Source organism: Hyperolius riggenbachi, chromosome 12 (assembly GCF_040937935.1).
Source record: "Hyperolius riggenbachi isolate aHypRig1 chromosome 12, aHypRig1.pri, whole genome shotgun sequence".
In the NCBI taxonomy this organism is placed as follows: Eukaryota; Metazoa; Chordata; class Amphibia; order Anura; family Hyperoliidae; genus Hyperolius; species Hyperolius riggenbachi.
In genome coordinates, this window is record NC_090657.1 from 33,084,083 (window position 1) to 33,105,371 (window position 21,289).

Consider the following 21,289-nt stretch of genomic DNA (forward strand, 5'->3'; position numbering starts at 1 on the left):
CCGCTTTGTGAATCAAGCCCCACATCTACTACCTTGCCTTGGGTCCCGTTACATCGTACTCCATCTCTGAATACACCTCATTGGCCGCAATAGCAGCATAGGGGGCGATATACAGGCTGGGAACGCGAAGAATCACTCGCGTTCCCATGCCTGTCGGCCGGTGACGGCCAAACCGGAAGTGTTCGCCGGCGGATCCTGGAGCGTCAGAGCGGGGCTGCGAGGGCACCGATCGGCTGCAGGGGGCTGAGGGAAGCCCCAGGTGAGTAAATCTCATTTTTTTCCTTTGACTTTAGGTTCACTTTAAAGAGGAACTCCAGTGAAAATAATGTAATAAAAAAGTGCTTCATTTTTTACAATGATTATGTATAAATGATTTAGTACGTGTTTGCCCATTGTAAAATCTTTCCTCTCCCTGATTTACATTCTGACATTTATCATATGGTGACATTTTTACTGCTGGCAGGTGATGTCACTAGAAGTAGCTGCTGCTTGCTTTTTTGGCAGTTGTAAACAGCTGTAAACAGCTATTTCCCACAATGCAATGAGGTTCACAGACAGGAAACTGCCAGGAAAATGGTCCTCACAGTTTCCTGTGGGAGGGGTTTCACCACAATATCAGCCATACAGAGACCCCTGATGATCTGTTTGGGAAAAGGAATAGATTTCTCATGGGAAAGGGGGTATCAGCTACTGATTGGGATAGAGTTCAATTCTTGGTCATGGTTTCTCTTTAAATGGAAGGCCAACACTTAGACACATTTACTTGAAAGGAAAGCCAGGGTTGGAGCTTTCTTGGGTATGGCAGGGAGTACCAAAGGGTAGGGTCAGCAGCTGTGGCTTTAAAGGTTTTGTGGTGGACTCTGGGTGGGATTAAGTTATTAGATCCTGGTGATCGAAGGTTATCTGAGGGCCCAATCTAGTTCAGTTTGACTTGTATTTGATCTTTGTACTTACTCGAATTCTCCCTCCAACAGGCGGCGATACGTTTCAATTTCCATCTCCAGTCTTGTCTTGATATCAAGCAGCTCTCTGTACTCATAACTCTGGCGTTCTATGTCTGATCTGATCTGATGGAGCTGTTCCTCCACTCCACTGATGGAAACCTGGAGCTGTTGGATTCGTGCTCCATAGCGGTTTTCTACCTCCACCAATTGGTCTTCAAGGGATTTTTTCTGATGCGGAGAAGGAAGACATTATGGCTTGTGTATGTAAATATTTTACAGTTCAGAATCTAATTCAGTCTACTGTGCTTTACATTGAAATCGCTCCACTCATCCCGTCTCACTCGTATTTTTAACCTGTATACATATATATCCTTGACCACTATCTCCACTCCTACAAAAGGCTGTTTTCATAACGTCTTCACTAATAACCTCTTCCCATGCATATTTCCAAAATTTCTCTAGGACTGCTCCCAATCTTTGGAATTCCCTCCCTTGTCCTATTAGATTTGCACCTACCTTTAAAACATTTTGAAATGCCCTAAAAAAACAATCTCTTCAAACTCTACTGCTCATCTTCCCCCCTCTTCTAACAATCTTCAAATACCCACCTTTCCATTTCTCCTTTTGATTGTATACTAAGCTCTCTTAAAAGAAGCATTAAGAGGAATGAAACCCAGCATTTCTTCTTTGCTCTAATAGATTATTTACAGGATATTAATTATAATAATTAAATTACAACCAGCATTTTTTTTACTAGAACAGCATTCAAAGGGTTACACACAGGAATTAGAAGTTCCCTGCCAGCAAAGATGTACGCATCAGAACTGTAGATGTTATCTTGAATTTAATTGGATCAAGTGAGGAATGTAAACAAGCAATTCTCTGACACTGCAGGCTCTGCTGAGAGGGAGGGGTGAGTAAGAGTCAATCCCTCCAGAAATACATCTTTATTACATTCCATGTAGGTTGTCTTACCTACCAATGCCAGCTGAGACTGCAGCTCAATCTCCAGTGCTTGGAAGGTACGTCTAAGGTCACTGATTTCCGACTTGCTAGTCTGTACTTGCTGCTTGCCAGTGGAGATCTCCTTGGCCAGCTCTTTGCTCTGAAAGGGGGAAGAAGATATATTACCATGTGACTAAAAGAAACAAGATGTTATATGCTGCAAGTATTTCAAAGTCTACAGACATCACTCCCAACAGAACCTTTTTTTTTTTGTTTCTCTTTGGGGCAGGGACAGATCTAGGGGGGGCAGGTGGGTATCTTGCCCCAGGCGCAGTTTGTTGAATTCTTAAAAAGGCAGCACGATGAATGGCAGTTTAGGTGCCAAAGGGGGGGGGGGGGGCAAGCGGGTATCTTGCCCCAGGCACAGTTTGTGGAATTCTAAAAAAGGCAGCAAAATGAATGGCAGTTTAGGCGCCAAAACCTGACCTTTAGGCGCCAAAACCTAACCTTGCCCCAGGCGCAACTTGGTCTTGATCCATTTCTGCTTTGGGGACAAAATCCCTCTGTCCCTCTTTCTTTACCATTTGTCCATCTTTCAGGGCTCATGTACAGATCTGTGTAAATGTATTGAAAAATGTGTTTAATCGCCTCTAAACTTAATTTTTATGGTTTAATTTGATATATTTCTTCTTTTTAAAGATAATACTGTAAGAAAAATAAATCTGGGGGATACGTACCTCAGGAGGTGGAAGCCTCTGGATCCTAATGATGCCTTTCCCGTCCTCCTCCATCCAGGCTATCCAGCCTTGGGAGCCCCGAAACTACCCTGAAACTACGCGCAGGCACAGTAGCGTCTGCAATATTTACCTATCCCGGCTCCAGCGCAGGCACAGTAGCAGCTTTCCAATCTGGCTCAGGCAGAAATAGCTGATCCTGATTGGGTCCACTCAACTCCACATACACAAGTCGCCTGCGCAGTAGAGCGGACCCGATCAGGTTTGACTATTTCCGCTTAAGGCCTGATCAGAAATAAGCTACTGCGCCTGCTCTGTATCGCAGTATGTAAATATTTACATTCCCAGTGTTCGAGGCTTTCCGATGCTGAAATGCCGAGATGGAGGAGGACTAGGGAAGCCTCATTAGGAAACAGAGGCTTCCCCCTCCCAAGGTAAGTATCCACCAGAAGTTTTTTCTTACAGATTTTCTCCAAATGTTAAAATTAAGGAGAACTAATAATGATCAAGAGGACCAGTGTGGTCTGAATTTTAAGACGTTGTCTTTTGCTCCTTAGTTCTTTCTGGTATCATTGATTAGGGGTGTGGTGGGATGTAATTAGGGGTGTGTCTTAACCACTTCACCACTGAGGGGTTTTACCCCTTAAGCACCAGAGCAATTTTCACCTTTCAGCGCTCCTTCCATTCATTCGTCTATAACTTTATCATTACTTATCACAATTAAATGAACTAGATCTTGTTTTTCCGCCATCAATTAGGCTTTCTTTAGGTGGGACATCATGCCAATAATTATTTTATTCTAAATATGTTTTAATGGGAAAATAGGAAAAATGTGGGAAAAAAATTCATTATTTTTCAGTTTTTGGCCATTATAGTTTTTAAATAATGCATGCTACTGTAATTAAAACCCATGAAATGTATTTGCCCATTTGTCCCACTTATAAAACCGTCTAAATTATGTCCCTATCACAATGTTTTTTTCCCACATTTTTTCCTATTTTCCCATGAAAACACATTTAGAATAAAATAATTCTTGGCATAATGCCCCACCTAAAGAAAGCCTAATTGGTGGCGAAAAAAACAAGATATAGTTCATTTAATTGTGATAAGTAATGATAAAGTTATAGACGAATGAATGGAAGGAGCGCTGAAAGGTGAAAATTGCTCTGGTGGTCAAGGGGTAAAACCCCTTAGTTGGGAAGTGGTTAAACCGCTTTAACCTATGTAGCAATTTTGGTAGCAATAGCATGTACAGGGGCTTTGCTATTCACCGCCAAAGTCGGCACGAGGTTACGTGTAAATTACGCATAAATTAATGCGTAATTACGATTAGGAACAATTAACTACGAAATGAATTACACTATTCCCCTAAACTTTGCATTACGATTACGATGCCTAATTTTGCATTACGATGCGTAGTTATGCATGGGCGTAATTTCTGCTCATCACTAGGGAGGGTCGACCTGTATTGCCAATATGGGTAGTCTAGTTTTTAATTTCCATTAGCAAAAAGTCTTACCATTTTAGCAAACCATGCCTCTGCTTCCTGACGATTCTTTTCCGCCAGACCTTCATAATCCTGTCTCATGTTATTCAGAATCTCAGTGAGATCCACTCTTGGAGCCGCATCCATCTCTACACTGACCTCGCCACCAGCACTTCTTTTTGCAAATTCCATTTCCTAAATAACAATAACACACAGTTATAAGCACTATTCCCTCTTAAAGTAACATGGAACTCAGCATTTATTCTTTGCTTTAAAAAATTATTTACACCATACAATCTATTACCACAAAAATTTTTTTAGAAGAACTGCATACAAACTGTTAACACAGTACTTTCTTTTTCAGTGGGCAGCTTCTGGCTGGAAGATGTGGTATCTTATCTTTTGTTTAGGAACTGTAGCTCACAAAGAAATGTAAACATAAGCAGCATGCTGGAACTGAGCTGCCACACATAGTAAAAGCAGAGACAGCTGAGAAGTGATCACAAGATAGTTTTTAATCTATAAATACAGCAGCTATGCAATAAAATGCAGTGGTGGCTTACAGAGCTGATTTGACAAACTGAAATCCCTCCCCAAGTTTATGTCAGATTAGTTGGCTAAAGCAAACCTGTAACATGCCAAAAAGAAAAAAGTTAGATACTTACCTAAGCAGAAGAAAGCCTCTGGATCATACATGTCAAACTCCGGCCCATGGGCCAAATTTGGCCCTCAGAGCCATCAGATTTGGCCCTCAGGTAGTAGTGGGGACACTTTGCATTATGTTTGGCCCACTCCTGACAACCAGAGAAGCGTAAGCCCTAGATTGCCATATGGGGAGGGGGACAGCGCTAGATACCAGGGAGGGAACTGTATAGGAGATGGAAGGGGACCACTAGACACCAGGGTACTGTATAGGGGAATGAGGGGGCCACTACACACCACGAAACTGTATAGGGGAGGGAGGACCACTAAACATCAGGGAACTGTATAGGGAATGGAGAAGGGCTATTAGACACCAGGGAACTTTATAAGGGTGAGAGGTGGACTGGACACTAGACATTGAGGCCAGCCTGTGACTTGGTCCCAGAGCTCAACTTCGGCCCACTTTGTATTTCAGTTTGACACCCCTGCTCTGGATGGTCCAGAGATTTCCCAAATAATCCATGAGCCTACCATTAATGCGCTGGGTCCCTCTTAACATATCCAAAAAAGCTTGTTGGATATGTTCTCTTGTTCTCTTCATGTATGAGCATGGCTGTACTATGCGTTGGACTATTTGGAGCCCAGCACTTGCCCTATCCAGCCAATATTTGGGTGTCTGTCATAGTAGTTTTTCCACTCTGCCCTTTGTAATGATTCTAATCCTAGTGCTGGGCTTTCAGGAAACAAAACCTTCGATTGATTGCCTTATTCGCAGGGGTTGAACTCGATGGACGTATGTCTTTTTTCAACCAAAATAACTATGTAACTATGAAGCTGCTGATTGTCCTGGGCATGTTTATCTATTGTTGCACATTTTTGGAGGATTCAAAGTGATTAGATGTCCCCCCCCCCCAAAAAAAAAATTGATCTTATGCATCACTAGCTTAAAACCTTGTTAACATTTGTTTTTGCAAATTGAAAATAAATGCAATTATTTAAAAATGGGAATAGTAAAGTCTGTTCTTCAATATTAAAATGCACAGTTCAAGTTGCAAGAAGTCAGTAGTGGCCTGCCCAGGTCTAAACTGGGAAATGGATTTTCGCAAGATGCACATTTTTGGGAAAATCTGTACTCTCCTGATAATGTTTCCTTGTGTCCATTCACTTTAATGTATTTGGATAAAATGTGTTGTACTGGGGGCACATCTGGCTACTATGGAGTGGGCTATACTGGGGTAGGGGCTTATACTCGAGTCAATCACTTTTTCCTGGTTTCTGAGGGAAAAGTGTGTACCTCGACTTATACATGGGTCGGCTTTTATGCGAGTATATACAGTACTTGGCCTAGGGGCATTAAAAGTATATATCTAGCCTTGAAAAGGAGTCCAGAAGGCACAGAACTTCACCAGGGGCAGCTCAGTAATGGGGGAAAGGCTCTATGAGAACCAGAGCCTTCTCTCTACATAGGTAAGTATCAATTCAGATCAGAAGGTATTTTAAGATCAATACATGAAAACGTGCTGTGAAAAATCTCAGAAAAGTACATCGAAAAGGGAGGGAACATTGAGTTAAAAGAAAAAAAAATATGATACTTATTAACTTGCCTCCTCGTGGCTCTTTTTGAGGAAGGCCAGCTCTTCAGTGAGGCTTTCATACTGGATCTCCAGGTCTCCTCTGGACAAAGCCAAATCATCCAGGGCTCTGCGGAGGCCAGTGATGTCATTCTCAACGTTCAGGCGAAGCGCCAGCTCATTCTCATACCTGCAGAGCGAATACGAGGTCAGGATAAATGATAATCAACTGGACAAAATGATTTGAAGCCCAGCTAAACTCAAAATCGAACAGAAAATATGCAAAGCAATCTTTGTTGGATAGTGTAAAATAAAAGAACATTTGGAAATCCGCTACTACCACCTGTGCTGCCCTGACTTTCTGGAGCGGAGAATACAGATGCCAGTAACCAAGGAGATGTAGCAAAAAACTCCGCTTCACCGTACTATGGTATAAAATTTCAATCTTTAGGGCCCTTTTCTGCAAGCAGTTGAAAGGCAGTGAAAAGACTGTTGAACTCTCACAACTGCTTGCTGCTGCCTGGTAACTGCTCACTTATTGCGCAGTTCAGCTGCCTGTGGAAAAGGGCCTTTATTGTAGAATCATGAACACCAGCAGCATAAAAAACTGATCTAAATGTTCTGTGCCTTGCCTAGTTACTTATGCAAGTGAAGAGGCTCCTCTGGATCCAGACACATACAGTACCTACTACTTAGCCCTGTAGCATGTATAGTTCTGTACTGTGCATCATCTGTTTGGGGCAAGATAGTGCATCAATAGCCTTTAAAGGGACTTAGAGCTGTAACATTAAAAATATTTTATACATACCTGGGGCTTCCGCTCCATACCTGCCCCATCCGCTCCGATCACTGACGTCAGTCGGGGCCAGCTACGCAGGAGAAGTGCGCACTCTACGTATATCTCCAGCAGCTGCTGGAGAGATACGTAGAGGGTGCACTTCTCTTATGCCAGACTGGCTCCGACTGACAGAAGACCGGGGACCCGGGTTCCCGAAGCTGCGAGCAGCGGAGGATGGCGGCATGGGAGCGTTGGAGCGGATGGGGCTGGAGGAAGCCCCAGGTATGTAGAAAATCTTTATAATGTTACAGCTCTGGTACACTTTAAATAGGATAATGCATATTATACCTGCTTGCAGCATTATGCATCATATAAGGCTACTGGTACATACACATTTAGAGGATCCTCTTTGTTGGTACACGTGTCTACACACAATCGAGCATATTCTTGTAAACCAAGATCTCTGACTTAAAATTAGTCGTTGAGACGGTAGACTTGGTCTCCCAATAGAGAAACATTGTTAATTTAGAAGAGAAGCAACACTTTCTGTCCTACTGATTGGAAGATGCTGGATCTTGAGGGATGCCCCTTGCATCTGGCTCTGCTGCCTTGTCCAACATCTTTGGCAGACCTGTGGCTGGAGAAATTCTCCCCAGTAGCACCTACACTCACTTTTCGAAAAATATCAAAAAATCCAAACACCCTATAAAACTCTTACAGTGAATCCAAAGAAAACTGCATTGCTTATTTGTATCTGAATGCTGTGCTTCTGTGTTGCCTGGAAATGACTTTCAAAGGCATGGAACTGCATATCGAGTAAAAAGGATAGCACAGAGGAAGGAGAATGAGAAGTCTTAATGGGTACACACATCAGATAAAAGTCTTTGGAAAATGAAAGATCACAGACCAGTTTTACCCCCTTCCATGAAGTATATGAGAAGTATATGAGAGCATACACTACACAGTCTAGTCTATTGAGCTGAACTCCCCATCAGATAAAATCTTCCTGCTAAAGATCCGTTCCTGCAAATTGCATTCATAGTCTATGATATCTGCAGATCTCATACACACCTAGTTTAACAAACATTCATCTGCAGATCTGAAGATCCATCCTGGTGGATCTGATCTGCAGATGAATGTCTGTTAAACAAAGTGTGCATGAGGATCTGCAGATATCATAGACTATGATTTAATTGTGGAGGAACTGATCTTTTGCAGGAACTGATCTTTTGCAGATACTGATCTGTTGCATGTGTACAGCATCTGTGTGTCCAGCATCTTGCAAAGAGTTTTCTTTGATGGGGAGTTCAGCTCAATAGACTAGACTGTGTAGGTATGGCTCTCATACTACATGGAAGGGGGTAAAATTGGTCTGTGATCTTTCATTTTCCAAAGACTATAGTCTGATGTGTATACCCACCTTAACTCTGCCCATATTTACATTGCTGAATCCCCTCACCTCTCCCAGCTTTATCAGTGTCTGGCAGGGCCGGACTTTCCATAAGGCACTGTAGGCATGTGCCTAGAGCGCCTGATAAAGGAAAGGCGGCTCACTCCCTTCCCTATGCAGAGTCCTAAGCAAATCATAAATGAGAGGTTATTCACCCAACTCTCAGCATTCCACTGACTATCTCTCCCTACAGTCCGGGGCACCTCTAGTTACTTAATACTGAGGGTAGCTCTGGCTACCTAATGCTAAGAGAAACCTGTGGCTACCTATGATGGGCAAGGGAAATAAGGGAGTAGTGACAGCTGGGCCAGCCAGCACACTTGCAGTGCAGTTTGGGGTTTGTAGCCTCATGGAGGGTGAAGTCTAGGGTGCAAGGACATCTATGCCTTTAGGCTCCTGTGATGTAAATCCAGGCTTGGTGTTTGGTATGTCACTTTAAGATTAACTAGTGGATAATTTAGACAGGAAACAAGGTGGTAACTGGTAAGCAGACTGTAATACTTTTTTGTTGTTGGACTGCTAAGACCAGCCCAGCATATGCATACTTTACATTCCATACATAAATACTGCTTGCTGAAGAATTTTACTTTTAGCCACAAGATACATTTTAGCTTACTTGATTCTGAAGTCATCAGAAGCCAGCCTGGCGTTGTCAATTTGCAGGATAAGTCTGCAGTTTTGAGAAGTGGCTTCAAAGATCTGGAATTTGAAGTAAAACACGATTAGGACTCTGACTACTCCCTTCCATCCTGTATAAATAAAAAATGCTATCTATAATAGAAATAACAATGCAACTGTCTTAGTGCTGAGTGACAGCCAGCAGCTGTAGAGATGGAAAGGTTGTTTTTTCATCAGTGCATACACATATTCCCATTTATAATTTATAATGGAAATTCAGTATAGTGACTAAAACACCATCACGTTTATTGTAGCTTAGCGATCATAAATTATCCCTAATGACCACTTAAAGTGGTACGGTCACAGAAGTGCAAGCGTACAGCTATCAGTGTGGGCTGATATAAATCCAGTTATCTGAAATTAGATCCTGCAGTAATTGCTCTAAACCATTGCCTGCCTCTTGTCTTATGGAGTCTGGCATTCATTCCTGTATGAAAACTATCTGAATGGAACAAGTCAGAGAAACACCCCACAAGCTTTTCCTGTCATTTTCTGATTGTGTTTACTGAATAGCAGTGCAGAAATTAGTGATCGCTAAATGTAGGGGAATTATACAACATTCTAGAAGACTTCCGACACTCCCAAACCGTAGCTGTGCGGAGACCTGATGAGATCATAAGTAGTTCTGGGCAATGTGGCTGTGTTGTTCTCCAATACTGATAAACAGTATTTAAAGATAACCTTAAGTCAAAAAAAAAAAAAAATGAGATTAACTCACCTGGGGCTTCCCTCAGCCCCCTGCAGCTCCTGGCCGCAATAGCAGCATAGGGGGCAATATACAGGCTGGGAACGCGAACAATCACTCGCGTTCCCATGCCTGTCGGCCGGTGACGGCGAAACCGGAAGTCGTCGCCGGCAGGTCCAGAGGCATTGGAGCGGAGCTGCGAGGGCACCGATCGGCTGCAGGGGGCTGAGGGAAGCCCCAGGTGAGTTCATCTCATTTTTTTTTATGCCTTTAGGTTCACTTTAAGTATTTATCAAATAGTTATTGTTATTGATTTATAAAGTGCCAACATATTCCATGTCACTGTACAAAGTTAGAAAACAAACAAGGGGTGCAAAATGATGCAGACTATGATGTGCATCAAATATGGACACTGGTACAAAATACAGAATTGGTAATTACAATGGCAAATGTATCATGATAAATAAAATGAATAACAAAGAGCAGCCTACAAAATGAAAAAACGAATTCCAAGACAAAAAAAGTGAGTGAGAGAGCCCTGCCCTTGTGAGCTTACAATCTAATTGAATAGTGGGAAATGGGGGTGGGGGGGAGTATGCAGTATACATACAGGCAGTGTGTTTAGGTTATCTAGTAAGGAGTGCAACTTGGCCTTAGGTCGAAGGGGGAATGGCCTAATTTAGAGCATATGCTTGTTTTTGCATCAGTTTATTAAGACTTGATGACAGCATAAAGTCATAAAGGACACTTGAATATCACCAGCTGAAGGTGACCTTGAAGACTGAGATACATTAATAAGAATTAATTCCATTATGGTCTGAAAGGAAATAATTTACACTGATCAAACATTGAAGCCTCCTGTCTATTATTATGTGGGTCCCTCAAGTGCTCTAAAAAAAAAAAAGCTGCGTGCACTCTGACCCCTTTGCCTTAAAGAGAATCTGTATTGTTAAAATCGCACAAAAGTAAACATACCAGTGTGTTAGGGGACATCTCCTATTACCCTCTGTCACAATTTCACCGCTCCCCGCCGCATTAAAAGTGGTTAAAAGCAGTTTTAAAAAGTTTGTTTATAAACAAACAAAATGGCCACCAAAACAGGAAGTAGGTTGATGTACAGTATGTCCACACATAGAAAATACATCCATACACAAGCAGGCTGTATACACCCTTCCTTTTGAATCTCAAGAGATCATTTGTGTGTTTCTTTCCCCCTGCAGTTCTCATGCACTGAAGTTTCAGGCTGCTCTTTTCTTCCTGCAAACAGCTTTGCCATTGTCTGAATTTCCTCAGTATGTGAAAGCCCAGCCAGCTCAGAGGACGAGTTACCCAGCTTGTAAAAGATAAGAGAGAAGAGAGAAGCTGCCCTAATCTAAATAATACACAGGCAATGTGCATAGAGGGGCCTGGAAGGGGGAGTTCATAGCAGAACCACAACACTGAAGAACTTGGCAGCCTTCCAGACACAGGCCGACAAGTCTGACAGGGGAAAGATACATTGATTTATTACAGAGACTGTGATAGCAGAAAGGGCTGCAGTAAGCCAGAACACATTAGAATAGCTTTTGGAACTTGTAAGATGATAAAAAACAGGATGCAGTTTTTGTTACGGAGTCTCTTTAAGACTATCCTTAAGGTGGATCCGAGATAAACTTTTACTCATTGCATAATTGTGTTCCTTTCATATAGTTTATAGGGCATTCCTCAAGCGAAATACTTTTTTTGTTTTGTTTTAATACTCTAATTCCCTTTAAACTAAACAAGCCTCGCCCACAGCTTCAGAGTGCCTTGGCATTCTCAGACTCATGTACCAAGGGCTTATGGGAGCTCAGTCTGGGCAGGAGGGGGAAGAGGTTACTAGCCGGAGACTTCAGAGGTAGAGGGGAGGAGGGGAAGTGAGTCAAGGTTTCACAGGCTAAGGGCTGGAGATGCTATCAGCTTGCCTCTGTGTAATGTAAGAAACAGCACATGGCTGCCCTCATTGTATCACAGGAATAAATAATCATAAACTGCTGAAGCTGTTTGCAGCTATATTTGCTGTATAAACTTTAGACAAGATATATAGACAAGTTGCTTTTTATAGTTAGTTTTTCATCTCAGATCCGCTTTAAGTGTTTTTTTTCTGTGGGATGAGACCAGATGGGCAAGTCTTCTCCCCAATTCACATCTGTGAATCTTTATAACTCATGGCCCTGTCACTGATTCAGTGGTTGTCCTTACTTGGACCACTTTTGGTAGGCACTAAGTCCTTCCATTTATGAGATGCCTTGACCATCCCAGTCATCCCTGTTTGATCCACATCAAAGTCACTCAGATCTGTTTTCGTGCCTGTTCCTCCTGCTTCCAACACATCACCTCAAAGACTGACTGTTCAAAAGTCTGAAACACTGCTAGCTGTTCAGCGAATAATAGCCAACCGTCCATTGAAAGTACTAGCCGATTGGCTTCTAATAGCCGATTGGTTAGTGTAACTGTAGTCTATGTTTGCCATTATTGTAGCCAATTGTACTACTACTTTATGGCCTCTGCGCCCAGTTAGGGAAAACTAACATTAGTGTCTATTAGACGCCTGCTGATGCCTGTGCCTAAATGACCTGACCCCAAATTAATGTCCCATTTCACAATGGATGTAGGGAAGTTGCTGTAAGGTTAGTTAAAGTGAACCTCCGGACTAAAAATCTACTCAGCAGAACTGAAAAGGCTTGCTGTTTCTTTAACAGTTTCACAGCATCATAACTTTGTTATTCTTACCAAAGCATCATTTTTAGAGTTGGGCCGAACCTCCGATTTTAGGTTCGCCAACCCTGTTCGCGAACTTCCGCGAAAGGTTCGGTTCGCGAAAAAGTTCGCGAACCGCCATAGACTTCAATGGGGAGGCGAACTTTCAAAGTTTTAAAAAATTATATCAACTGGAAAAATGATAGAAAACATGTTTCAAAAGCTCTAATACCTGGAGCCACACCTAATTGAGTGAAATACACATCACTGCTGGAGGACACTCCCTCCTCCAAGCAAGGTCCTTTATACCATTAGCCTACCTACACTAATTAGTTATGGGACAGCTGCTACACACTCTGCTAGGGAGATTTTAATTCCTCCCTCCTCCCACCTCCCACCTCCCTTCTACCCTTCTACCTATTCGAGGGTCTCTTCTGCCAGGGAATTATACTATTTTAAAAACCAGTATACATCATACCATAGCTGGTACATCATACCATAGCTGGGAATACATACATGAGTATACATCATACCATAGCTGGGAATCGAACCCAGATCTCACTGTGTGGTGGACACGTCACCCTAAGCACTGTACCACTACAGAAGTAAGTGAAGCTAGCCTAAAATGTAACATTTATGCTCAATGCAATAGAACCATTAGGTTGCTTAAAGGAGAACTGTAGTGAGAGGTATATGGAGGCTGCCATATTGATTTCCTTTTAAGCTATACCAGTTGCCTGGCAGCCCTGCTGATCTATTTGGCTGCAGTAGTGTGAATCACACCAGAAACAAGCATGCAGCTAATCTTGTCAGATCTTACAAAAATGTCAAACACCAGATCATACCATAGCTGGGAATCGAACCCAGATCTCACTGTGTGGTGGGCACGTCACCCTAAGCACTGTACCACTACAGAAGTAAGTGAAGCTAGCCTAAAATTTAACATTTATGCTCAATGCAATAGAACCATTAGGTTGCTTAAAGGAGAACTGTAGTGAGAGGTATATGGAGGCTGCCATATTGATTTCCTTTTAAGCTATACCAGTTGCCTGGCAGCCCTGCTGATCTATTTGGCTGCAGTAGTGTGAATCACACCAGAAACAAGTATGCAGCTAATCTTGTCAGGTCTTACAAAAATGTCAAACACCAGATCATACCCAGAAGCGCACGGAAGGGGTTGTTCCGGGTGTACAGAACACCCCCCTGCACCAAAACTGGAAGTCAGAGACTATTCGCAAATGTCTCCTCTAAATCTGAGCAGCAGCAGCCACAGATGCGCAGCTGCCGCCTGCTCATATCTGTGTGCGGGGCGAGGAGGACTCTGACTAGAGCGGGGGGCCCAGAGCAGATGCATTAACTTATCGGCAGCGGAGGCGCCGGCCGGTGATGGCGTCCCACTGGTCTCCATGGCTACCTTCCGGATGACGTGACGTCACCACGCCATGCAGCGGCCGGCCCGCGCTCCTCCCCTGGCCATGATTGGACACTTCAAGTCCAGACCGTGGAGAGGCTGCCTGGAGAACAGTGAGGCTCGTTTGGAGTAGTGATGCGAGCGTGCGGTCTCAGTCCCCTCAGGCAAGTGCAGCAGCCCGCCGGGTGGAATGTTTGGAAGCCAGCCATTCTGGCTACATATACTGGGACATATCCCCCTGCTGGCTACATATACAGTCTGGGCACATATCCCCCTGGCTACATATACTGCCCCCCCTGGCTACATATACTGGGGACATATACCTATCTAACCTATACTGAGGGCATATACCTATCTAACCTATACTGGGGCCATATTCCTATCTAAGCTATACTGGGGCCATATTCCTATCAATGCTATACTGGGGGACATATACCTATCTAAGCTATACTGGGGGACATATACCTATCTAAGCTATACTGGGGGACACATACCTATCGAATCTATACTGGGGCATATACCTATCTAAGCTATACTGGGGGACATATACCTATCTAATCTATACTGGGGCATATACCTATCTAATCTATACTGGGGGGAGTGCAATTTAGCCTAGAAACTGCTAGTATTTGGCTCCACCCACACCATGTTTTGGCCACGCCCACACACCACTTTCAGGAACCCCCCCCTTGGAAATCCTGGATTTGCCCCTGATACCATAGCTGGGAATCGAACCCAGATCTCACTGTGTGGTGGGCACATCACCCTAAGCACTGTACCACTACAGAAGTAAGTGAAGCTAGCCTAAAATTTAACATTTATGCTCAATGCAATAGAACCATTAGGTTGCTTAACCTCCTTAGCGGTAACCCCGTGTGTGACACGGGGTAAGCCGCCGGAGGGTGCCGCTCAGGCCCTGCTGGGCCGATTTACATAATTTTTTTTTGCTGGACGCAGCTAGCACTTTGCTAGCTGCGCCAGCACCCCGATCGGCGCCGCCGCGCGCCCGATCGCCGCTATCCGGTGCGGCGCGCGCCCCCCCCAGACCCCTGCGCTGCCTGGCCAATCAGTGCCAGGCAGCGCCAAGGGGTGGATCGGGTCTCCCAATGACGTCCCGACGTCGCTGACGTCATTCCGCCCCGTCGCCATGGCGACGGGGGAAGCCCTCCAGGAAATCCCGTTCTTTGAACGGGATTTCCTGATCGCCTATCGCCGGAGGCGATCGGCGGGGCTAGGGGGATGCCGCTGAGCAGCGGCTATCATGTAGCGAGCCCTCGGCTCGCTACATGATTTAAAAAAAAAAAAAAAAAATTTAAAAACTGCTGCGCTGCCCCCTGGCGGTATTTTTCATACCGCCAAGGGGGTTAAAGGAGAACTGTAGTGAGAGGTATATGGAGGCTGCCATATTGATTTCCTTTTAAGCTATACCAGTTGCCTGGCAGCCCTGCTGATCTATTTGGCTGCAGTAGTGTGAATCACACCAGAAACAAGCATGCAGCTAATTTTTCCTTTTAAAATAATACCATTTGCCTGAATTGCCTGCTGATCCTGTGTCTCTAATACTTTTAGCCACAGCCCCTGAACAAGCATGCAGATCAGGTGCTCTGACTGAAGTCAGACTGGATTAGCTGCATGCTTGTTTCAGGGTGTGATTCAGCCACTATTGCAGTCACAAAGATCAGCTGGACTGCCAGGCAACTGGTATTGTTTACAGGAAACAGCCATATCACTCTCAGTTAAGGTTCCCTTTAAAGGAGAACTGTAGTGAAAGGTATATGGAGGCTACCATATTGATTTCCTTTTAAGCAATACCAGTTACCTGGCTATCCTGCAGATCCTCTGCCTCCAATACTTTTAGCCCTAGACCCTGAACAAGCATGCAGCAGATCTGGTGTTTGACATTTTTGTAAGATCTGACAAGATTAGCTGCATGCTTGTTTCTGGTGTGATTCACACTACTGCAGCCAAATAGATCAGCAGGGCTGCCAGGCAACTGGTATAGCTTAAAAGGAAATCAATATGGCAGCCTCCATATACCTCTCACTACAGTTCTCCTTTAAGCAACCTAATGGTTCTATTGCATTGAGCATAAATGTTAAATTTTAGGCTAGCTTAACTTACTTCTGTAGTGGTACAGTGCTGAGGGTGATGTGTCCACCACACAGTGAGATCTGGGTTCGATTCCCAGCTATGGTATGATGTATACTCATGTATGTATTCCCAGCTATGGTATGATGTACCAGCTATGGTATGATGTATACTGGTTTTTAAAATAGTATAATTCCCTGGCAGAAGAGACCCTCCTCCCTCCGGTAGGAGGGAATAGGTAGAAGGGTAGAAGGGTGGGAGGAGGGAGGAGGGAGGGTCCTCCAGCAGTGATGTGTATTTCACTCAATTAGGTGTGGCTCCAGGTATTAGAGCTTTTGAAACATGTTTTCTATCATTTTTCCAGTTGATAGAATTTTTTAAAACTTTGAAAGTTCGCCTCCCCATTGAAGTCTATGGCGGTTCGCGAACTTTTTCGCGAACCGAACCTTTCGCGGAAGTTCGCGAACCTAAAATCGGAGGTTCGGCCCAACTCTAAAAATGATGCTTTGGTAAGAATAACAAAGTTCTGATGCTGTGAAACTGTTAAAGAAACAGCAAGCCTTTTCAGTTCTGCTGAGTAGATTTTTAGTCCGGAGGTTCACTTAACTAACCTTACAGCAACTTCCCTACATCCATTGTGAAATGGGACATTAATTTGGGGTCAGGTCATTTAGGCACAGGCATCAGCAGGCGTCTAATAGACACTAATGTTAGTTTTCCCTAACTGGGCGCAGAGGCCATAAAGTAGTAGTACAATTGGCTACAATAATGGCAAACATAGACTACAGTTACACTAACCAATCGGCTATTAGAAGCCAATCGGCTAGTACTTTCAATGGACGGTTGGCTATTATTCGCTGAACAGCTAGCAGTGTTTCAGACTTTTGAACAGTCAGTCTTTGAGGTGATGTGTTGGAAGCAGGAGAAACAGGCATGAAAACAGATCTGAGTGACTTTGATGTGGATCAAACAGGGATGACTGGGATGGTCAAGGCATCTCATAAATGGAAGGACTTAGTGCCTACCAAAAGTGGTCCAAGTAAGGACAACCACTGAATCAGTGACAGGGCCATAAGTTATAAAGATTCACAGATGTGAATTGGGGAGAAGACTTGCCCATCTGGTCTCATCCCACAGAAAAAAAACACTTAAAGCGGATCTGAGATGAAAAACTAACTATAAAAAGCAACTTGTCTATATATCTTGTCTAAAGTTTATACAGCAAATATAGCTGCAAACAGCTTCAACAGTTTATGATTATTTATTCCTGTGATACAATGAGGGCAGCCATGTGCTGTTTGTTACATTACACAGAGGCAAGCTGATAGCATCTTCAGCCCTTAGCCTGTGAAACCTTGACTCACTTCCCCTCCTCCCCTCTACCTCTGAAGTCTCCGGCTAGTAACCTCTTCCCCCTCCTGCCCAGACTGAGCTCCCATAAGCCCTTGGTACATGAGTCTGAGAATGCCAAGGCACTCTGAAGCTGTGGGCGAGGCTTGTTTAGTTTAAAGGGAATTAGAGTATTAAAACAAAACAAAAAAAGTATTTGGCTTGAGGAATGCCCTATAAACTATATGAAAGGAACACAATTATGCAATGAGTAAAAGTTTATCTCGGATCCACTTTAAGGATAGTCTTAAGGCAAAGGGGTCAGAGTGCACGCAGCTTTTTTTTTTTTAGAGCACTTGAGGGACCCACATAATAATAGACAGGAGGTGGGAGGTGGGAGGAGGGAGGTGGGAGGAGGGAGGTGGAAGGTGGGAGGAGGGAGGAGGGAGGTGGGAGGAGGGAGGTGGGAGGTGGGAGGAGGGAGGTGGGAGGAGGGAGGTGGGAGGTGGGAGGTGGGAGGAATTAAAATCTCCCTAGCAGAGTGTGTACCAGCTGTCCCATAATTAATTAGTGTAGGCAGACAACTGAGTCAAATGGTATAAAGGACCTAGCTTGAAGGGAGGGTGGGTGGGTTCTCTAGCACTGAAAGCAGTGTGTTTGACAATAACATGTCTGCTGACAGTGAAATGGAGGCTAAAAATTTTGCTCAATACAGCATTATGGGGCGAATCGAACTTCCGCAAAAGTTCGCCTGATGCAGGCGAACGCGAACCCCCAAAGTTCGCCTGGAACCGTTCGCAGGCGAACCGTTCGGCCCAACTCTATTTTTAGATGAATTTTTAGCTAAGCTCCACCCATCAAAGAAAATAAGCCCAGGCTTTTTTTCCCTGATGCTGTACAGAGCATGATGGGATTTCCTATGTTGTTATTCATGTTGCCTAGCAACTGGGAGAGGTGCTCAGGACAGTTGGAACTGTGTCTCATGCTCCCTGTCTCCTCCTTTCAACCAAAAAGATGGCTGCCCTTATGAAATCAAACATTTGCCTGTTCTTTTAAAACAGTGTGGGTAAGAGATTATATTACCTATCTGTTTTAATTACCATAACTAATGTAACTTAATGACAGTATGTTTGTTTAGGCTGGAATTCCTCCTTAAGTCATGTAAATGCAGTGATGACAGCATTTTCTTAAAGTAAACCTGCGGTGCAAAGTGTTTGCACGCCAGTGAAAAGCCCTTTATCATGCCTAAACTCAGTTTAGGCATAAGAAGAAACTCACGCGAATTTTCCGCGAGCGCAATCGCGCAGGCGCGGGCGCAGCACCCCGCGCTTCGCGCGCAGCGCCCATTAAGCCCTATGGGACTTTGCGCGTGCGCGTTAGTGCGAGCAAAACTTTGCGCGCGGGACTTTGCGCGCGATAATCAGCACAAAGCGGTGCTAACTCAGCGGTGCAAAGGTTATCATGCCTAAAGTCTTTTAAGCGTGATAACTGAGTTATCACCGCTTTGTGAATCAGGCTGTATGTGTAGTACTTATAAGGAATAGAACATTAGTAGCAAAAAAAAAGGTCTCACATTTTTATTTTAACTTATATAGCTTTTGTTTTTATAACCATGCATCATTCTGTCATATTTGCAGTTTTAAACCCCACTCTGTCTTTTAAGCTATAAAACAATGCAGAAATAATGACCCTTTAACTTTCTTGCAGTAAAACCTTATCACAAGTTGTCTCTCACTGCTTCTTTGATGTTTAATTGCTTCAGAAAATAGGACTGTATTCGACCCAGTGGGTCGAAGAGCTCAGAGAAGCTCTTTTACATAGATAACAACTGAAGCTTTTTTTTTTAACACTTCCTGTACTAGAAAACAATATGAGATGCTTTTCTTGGCTAATAACGTTCTATTTCTCAGCTGTATTACAATTCATTATATAATACATTTATTTTTACTCCAGGTTTTCTTTAAATACATCTGGAGACACTTCTGAAAGATTCCTGCAAAGGGTTAGCTGGGCCTCTAGTGTTCTCCAGTGTCCCCCACACCCACCATCAGAATTGAAAACAGAACCTTACCTGGTTCTTTAAGTCATTTATGATGTTAAAGTACTTGCTGTAGTCTTTGCCTCCTGCACCAGCGATGTTCTCTGCACGCTTCTGATACCACTCATGGATTTTGTACTCAAGGTCGCTGTTGGCACTCTCAACGTTTTTCACTTTTTCGAGGTAGGAGGCCAGACGGTCATTAAGGTTTTGCATGGTCTGCTTCTCATTTCCACCGAAGCTTGAGGATTGATAGGTCGATGTCGCAGAGCTAAGCCGGGTGGTCATGGTGGATTGGCTGAAGAAGTCAACTCTCTCTCAGACAAATGAGAAGAAGAGATGGATGATGGAGTGGATGCAGGCTATCCTCTGCAACAACTATATATACAATCAGCAGTGGGCGTTTTAATGTGGAAATTTAACGGTATGCCCAGCCAACACCTGTTGCAGGGCTTAAGCCAAAATTAGAAGTTATTACTTATGACAATTATGCATCCCTCGGGCTTATTGTATAACAATAGGGAAGGGTAACATTTTTTTTTTGTACGCTAAATGTTTTTTTTTTTATCTGTTCCTTTGCTCTTAGCTTCCTTGTATGCTGCACATTTTATGACGGTCTGTCTCCTCCGGGCAACATCGGCAATAAATCAAAAAAGCGTTTGTCTGGCATGCACTAATTAAGGCATTACAAGTGTAGCTGACCACAGACAGTCAGACTGACGGCCAAGGATGTTTGTCACGAGCTGAAGTGTGAATGTCACTGGCCAGTAATTCATAAACAGTTTTGTCCTGGGCTGCCACCTGTTTCTTGTTTGCAAAAATCTGTTTTTTTTTGTTTGTAGGAATAACAGCAATTATTCAGGAAGCTCAGCAATGTGCGCGTCGCGTGCATCACATATCGTGATGTTAGGCACTAGGCAGTAATTACGGGAAATACTCTGAGCCTTTTGGACCAGAAATGTCTAGATTTACTCCTCAACAAATGCTGTATACATTCCCGACACTCTGATTAGCCAAATAAATACATCCAGAGGGCTGAATCTGGTGTGATACCCTCAAAGGCAGGGGGTGTAACTAGAGGGGAGCAGCACCTGTGATCCCAGGAAGGGCCCAGAGCTGTGGGGGACCCAATAAGACAAAGACAAGACAAATAAGACAAGACAAATAACATTTATATCACACTTTTCTCCTGGCGAACTCAAAGCGCCAGAGCTGCAGCCACTAGGGCGCACTTTATAGCCAGTAGCAGTGTTAGGGAGACTTGCCTAAGGTCTGCTACTGAATAGGTGCTGGCTTACTCAACAGGCAGAGCAACTGACACAGGAATTGTTTGGGAAGTGCTGCTAAGTACTGGTGTATACATTTTAGTAGCAACTTCTTTGTTTACTGTTAGCAAAATACATTCAAACTTTACTGATGGCTGACTGAGCCATGAGGAGAGGGGAAATACCCCTCACACTTGATCAGTTAACTCTATGTGTAGCTCTGTGTGTGACAGAGAAGAGAGCTCCCAACAGCTGCAGCTCCTGTGTCCTGTGTTTCTGACTGACTGTCTGAAGAGAGCAGAGGAAATGTAACTAATTGTCACAGCTTTTTCATACTGTTTTTGCTTTCAGAGTTTGATATGTTTGACATTTGCTTTCTGTAGTCTGATGTGCAACTCTGGCTGTGCATTGAAGCAGACACCCCTTCTGCAATTGATTTGTCCCAATATAGATAAATCCTACCCTCAACAAATTACAGTTTTTGCCTCTGATATTTAACATGAAAAGTAGGAAAATGTTTACACAGC

The 21,289-nt window shown here is 43.6% G+C and overlaps 2 protein-coding genes across 2 annotated transcripts in view; both read right to left on the reverse strand.

The window, feature by feature from the left end:
* Positions 1–19,835, reverse strand: part of LOC137540774 (keratin, type I cytoskeletal 47 kDa-like) — a 28,009-nt gene extending 8,174 nt beyond the window's left edge. The window contains exons 1-6 of the mRNA XM_068261927.1: positions 19,531–19,835; positions 9,167–9,249; positions 6,356–6,512; positions 4,143–4,304; positions 1,924–2,049; positions 955–1,172 (exon numbers count right to left, since the gene is read on the reverse strand). Of these exons, the coding sequence (XP_068118028.1) occupies positions 955–1,172; positions 1,924–2,049; positions 4,143–4,304; positions 6,356–6,512; positions 9,167–9,249; positions 19,531–19,785 (1,001 nt within the window). The 5' untranslated portion in view covers positions 19,786–19,835. The remainder of the gene's footprint in view (positions 1–954; positions 1,173–1,923; positions 2,050–4,142; positions 4,305–6,355; positions 6,513–9,166; positions 9,250–19,530) is intronic.
* The window catches only part of LOC137540777 (keratin, type I cytoskeletal 12-like), a 174,687-nt gene that overhangs the window by 63,194 nt on the left and 90,204 nt on the right, over positions 1–21,289 (reverse strand). The window lies entirely within an intron of this gene.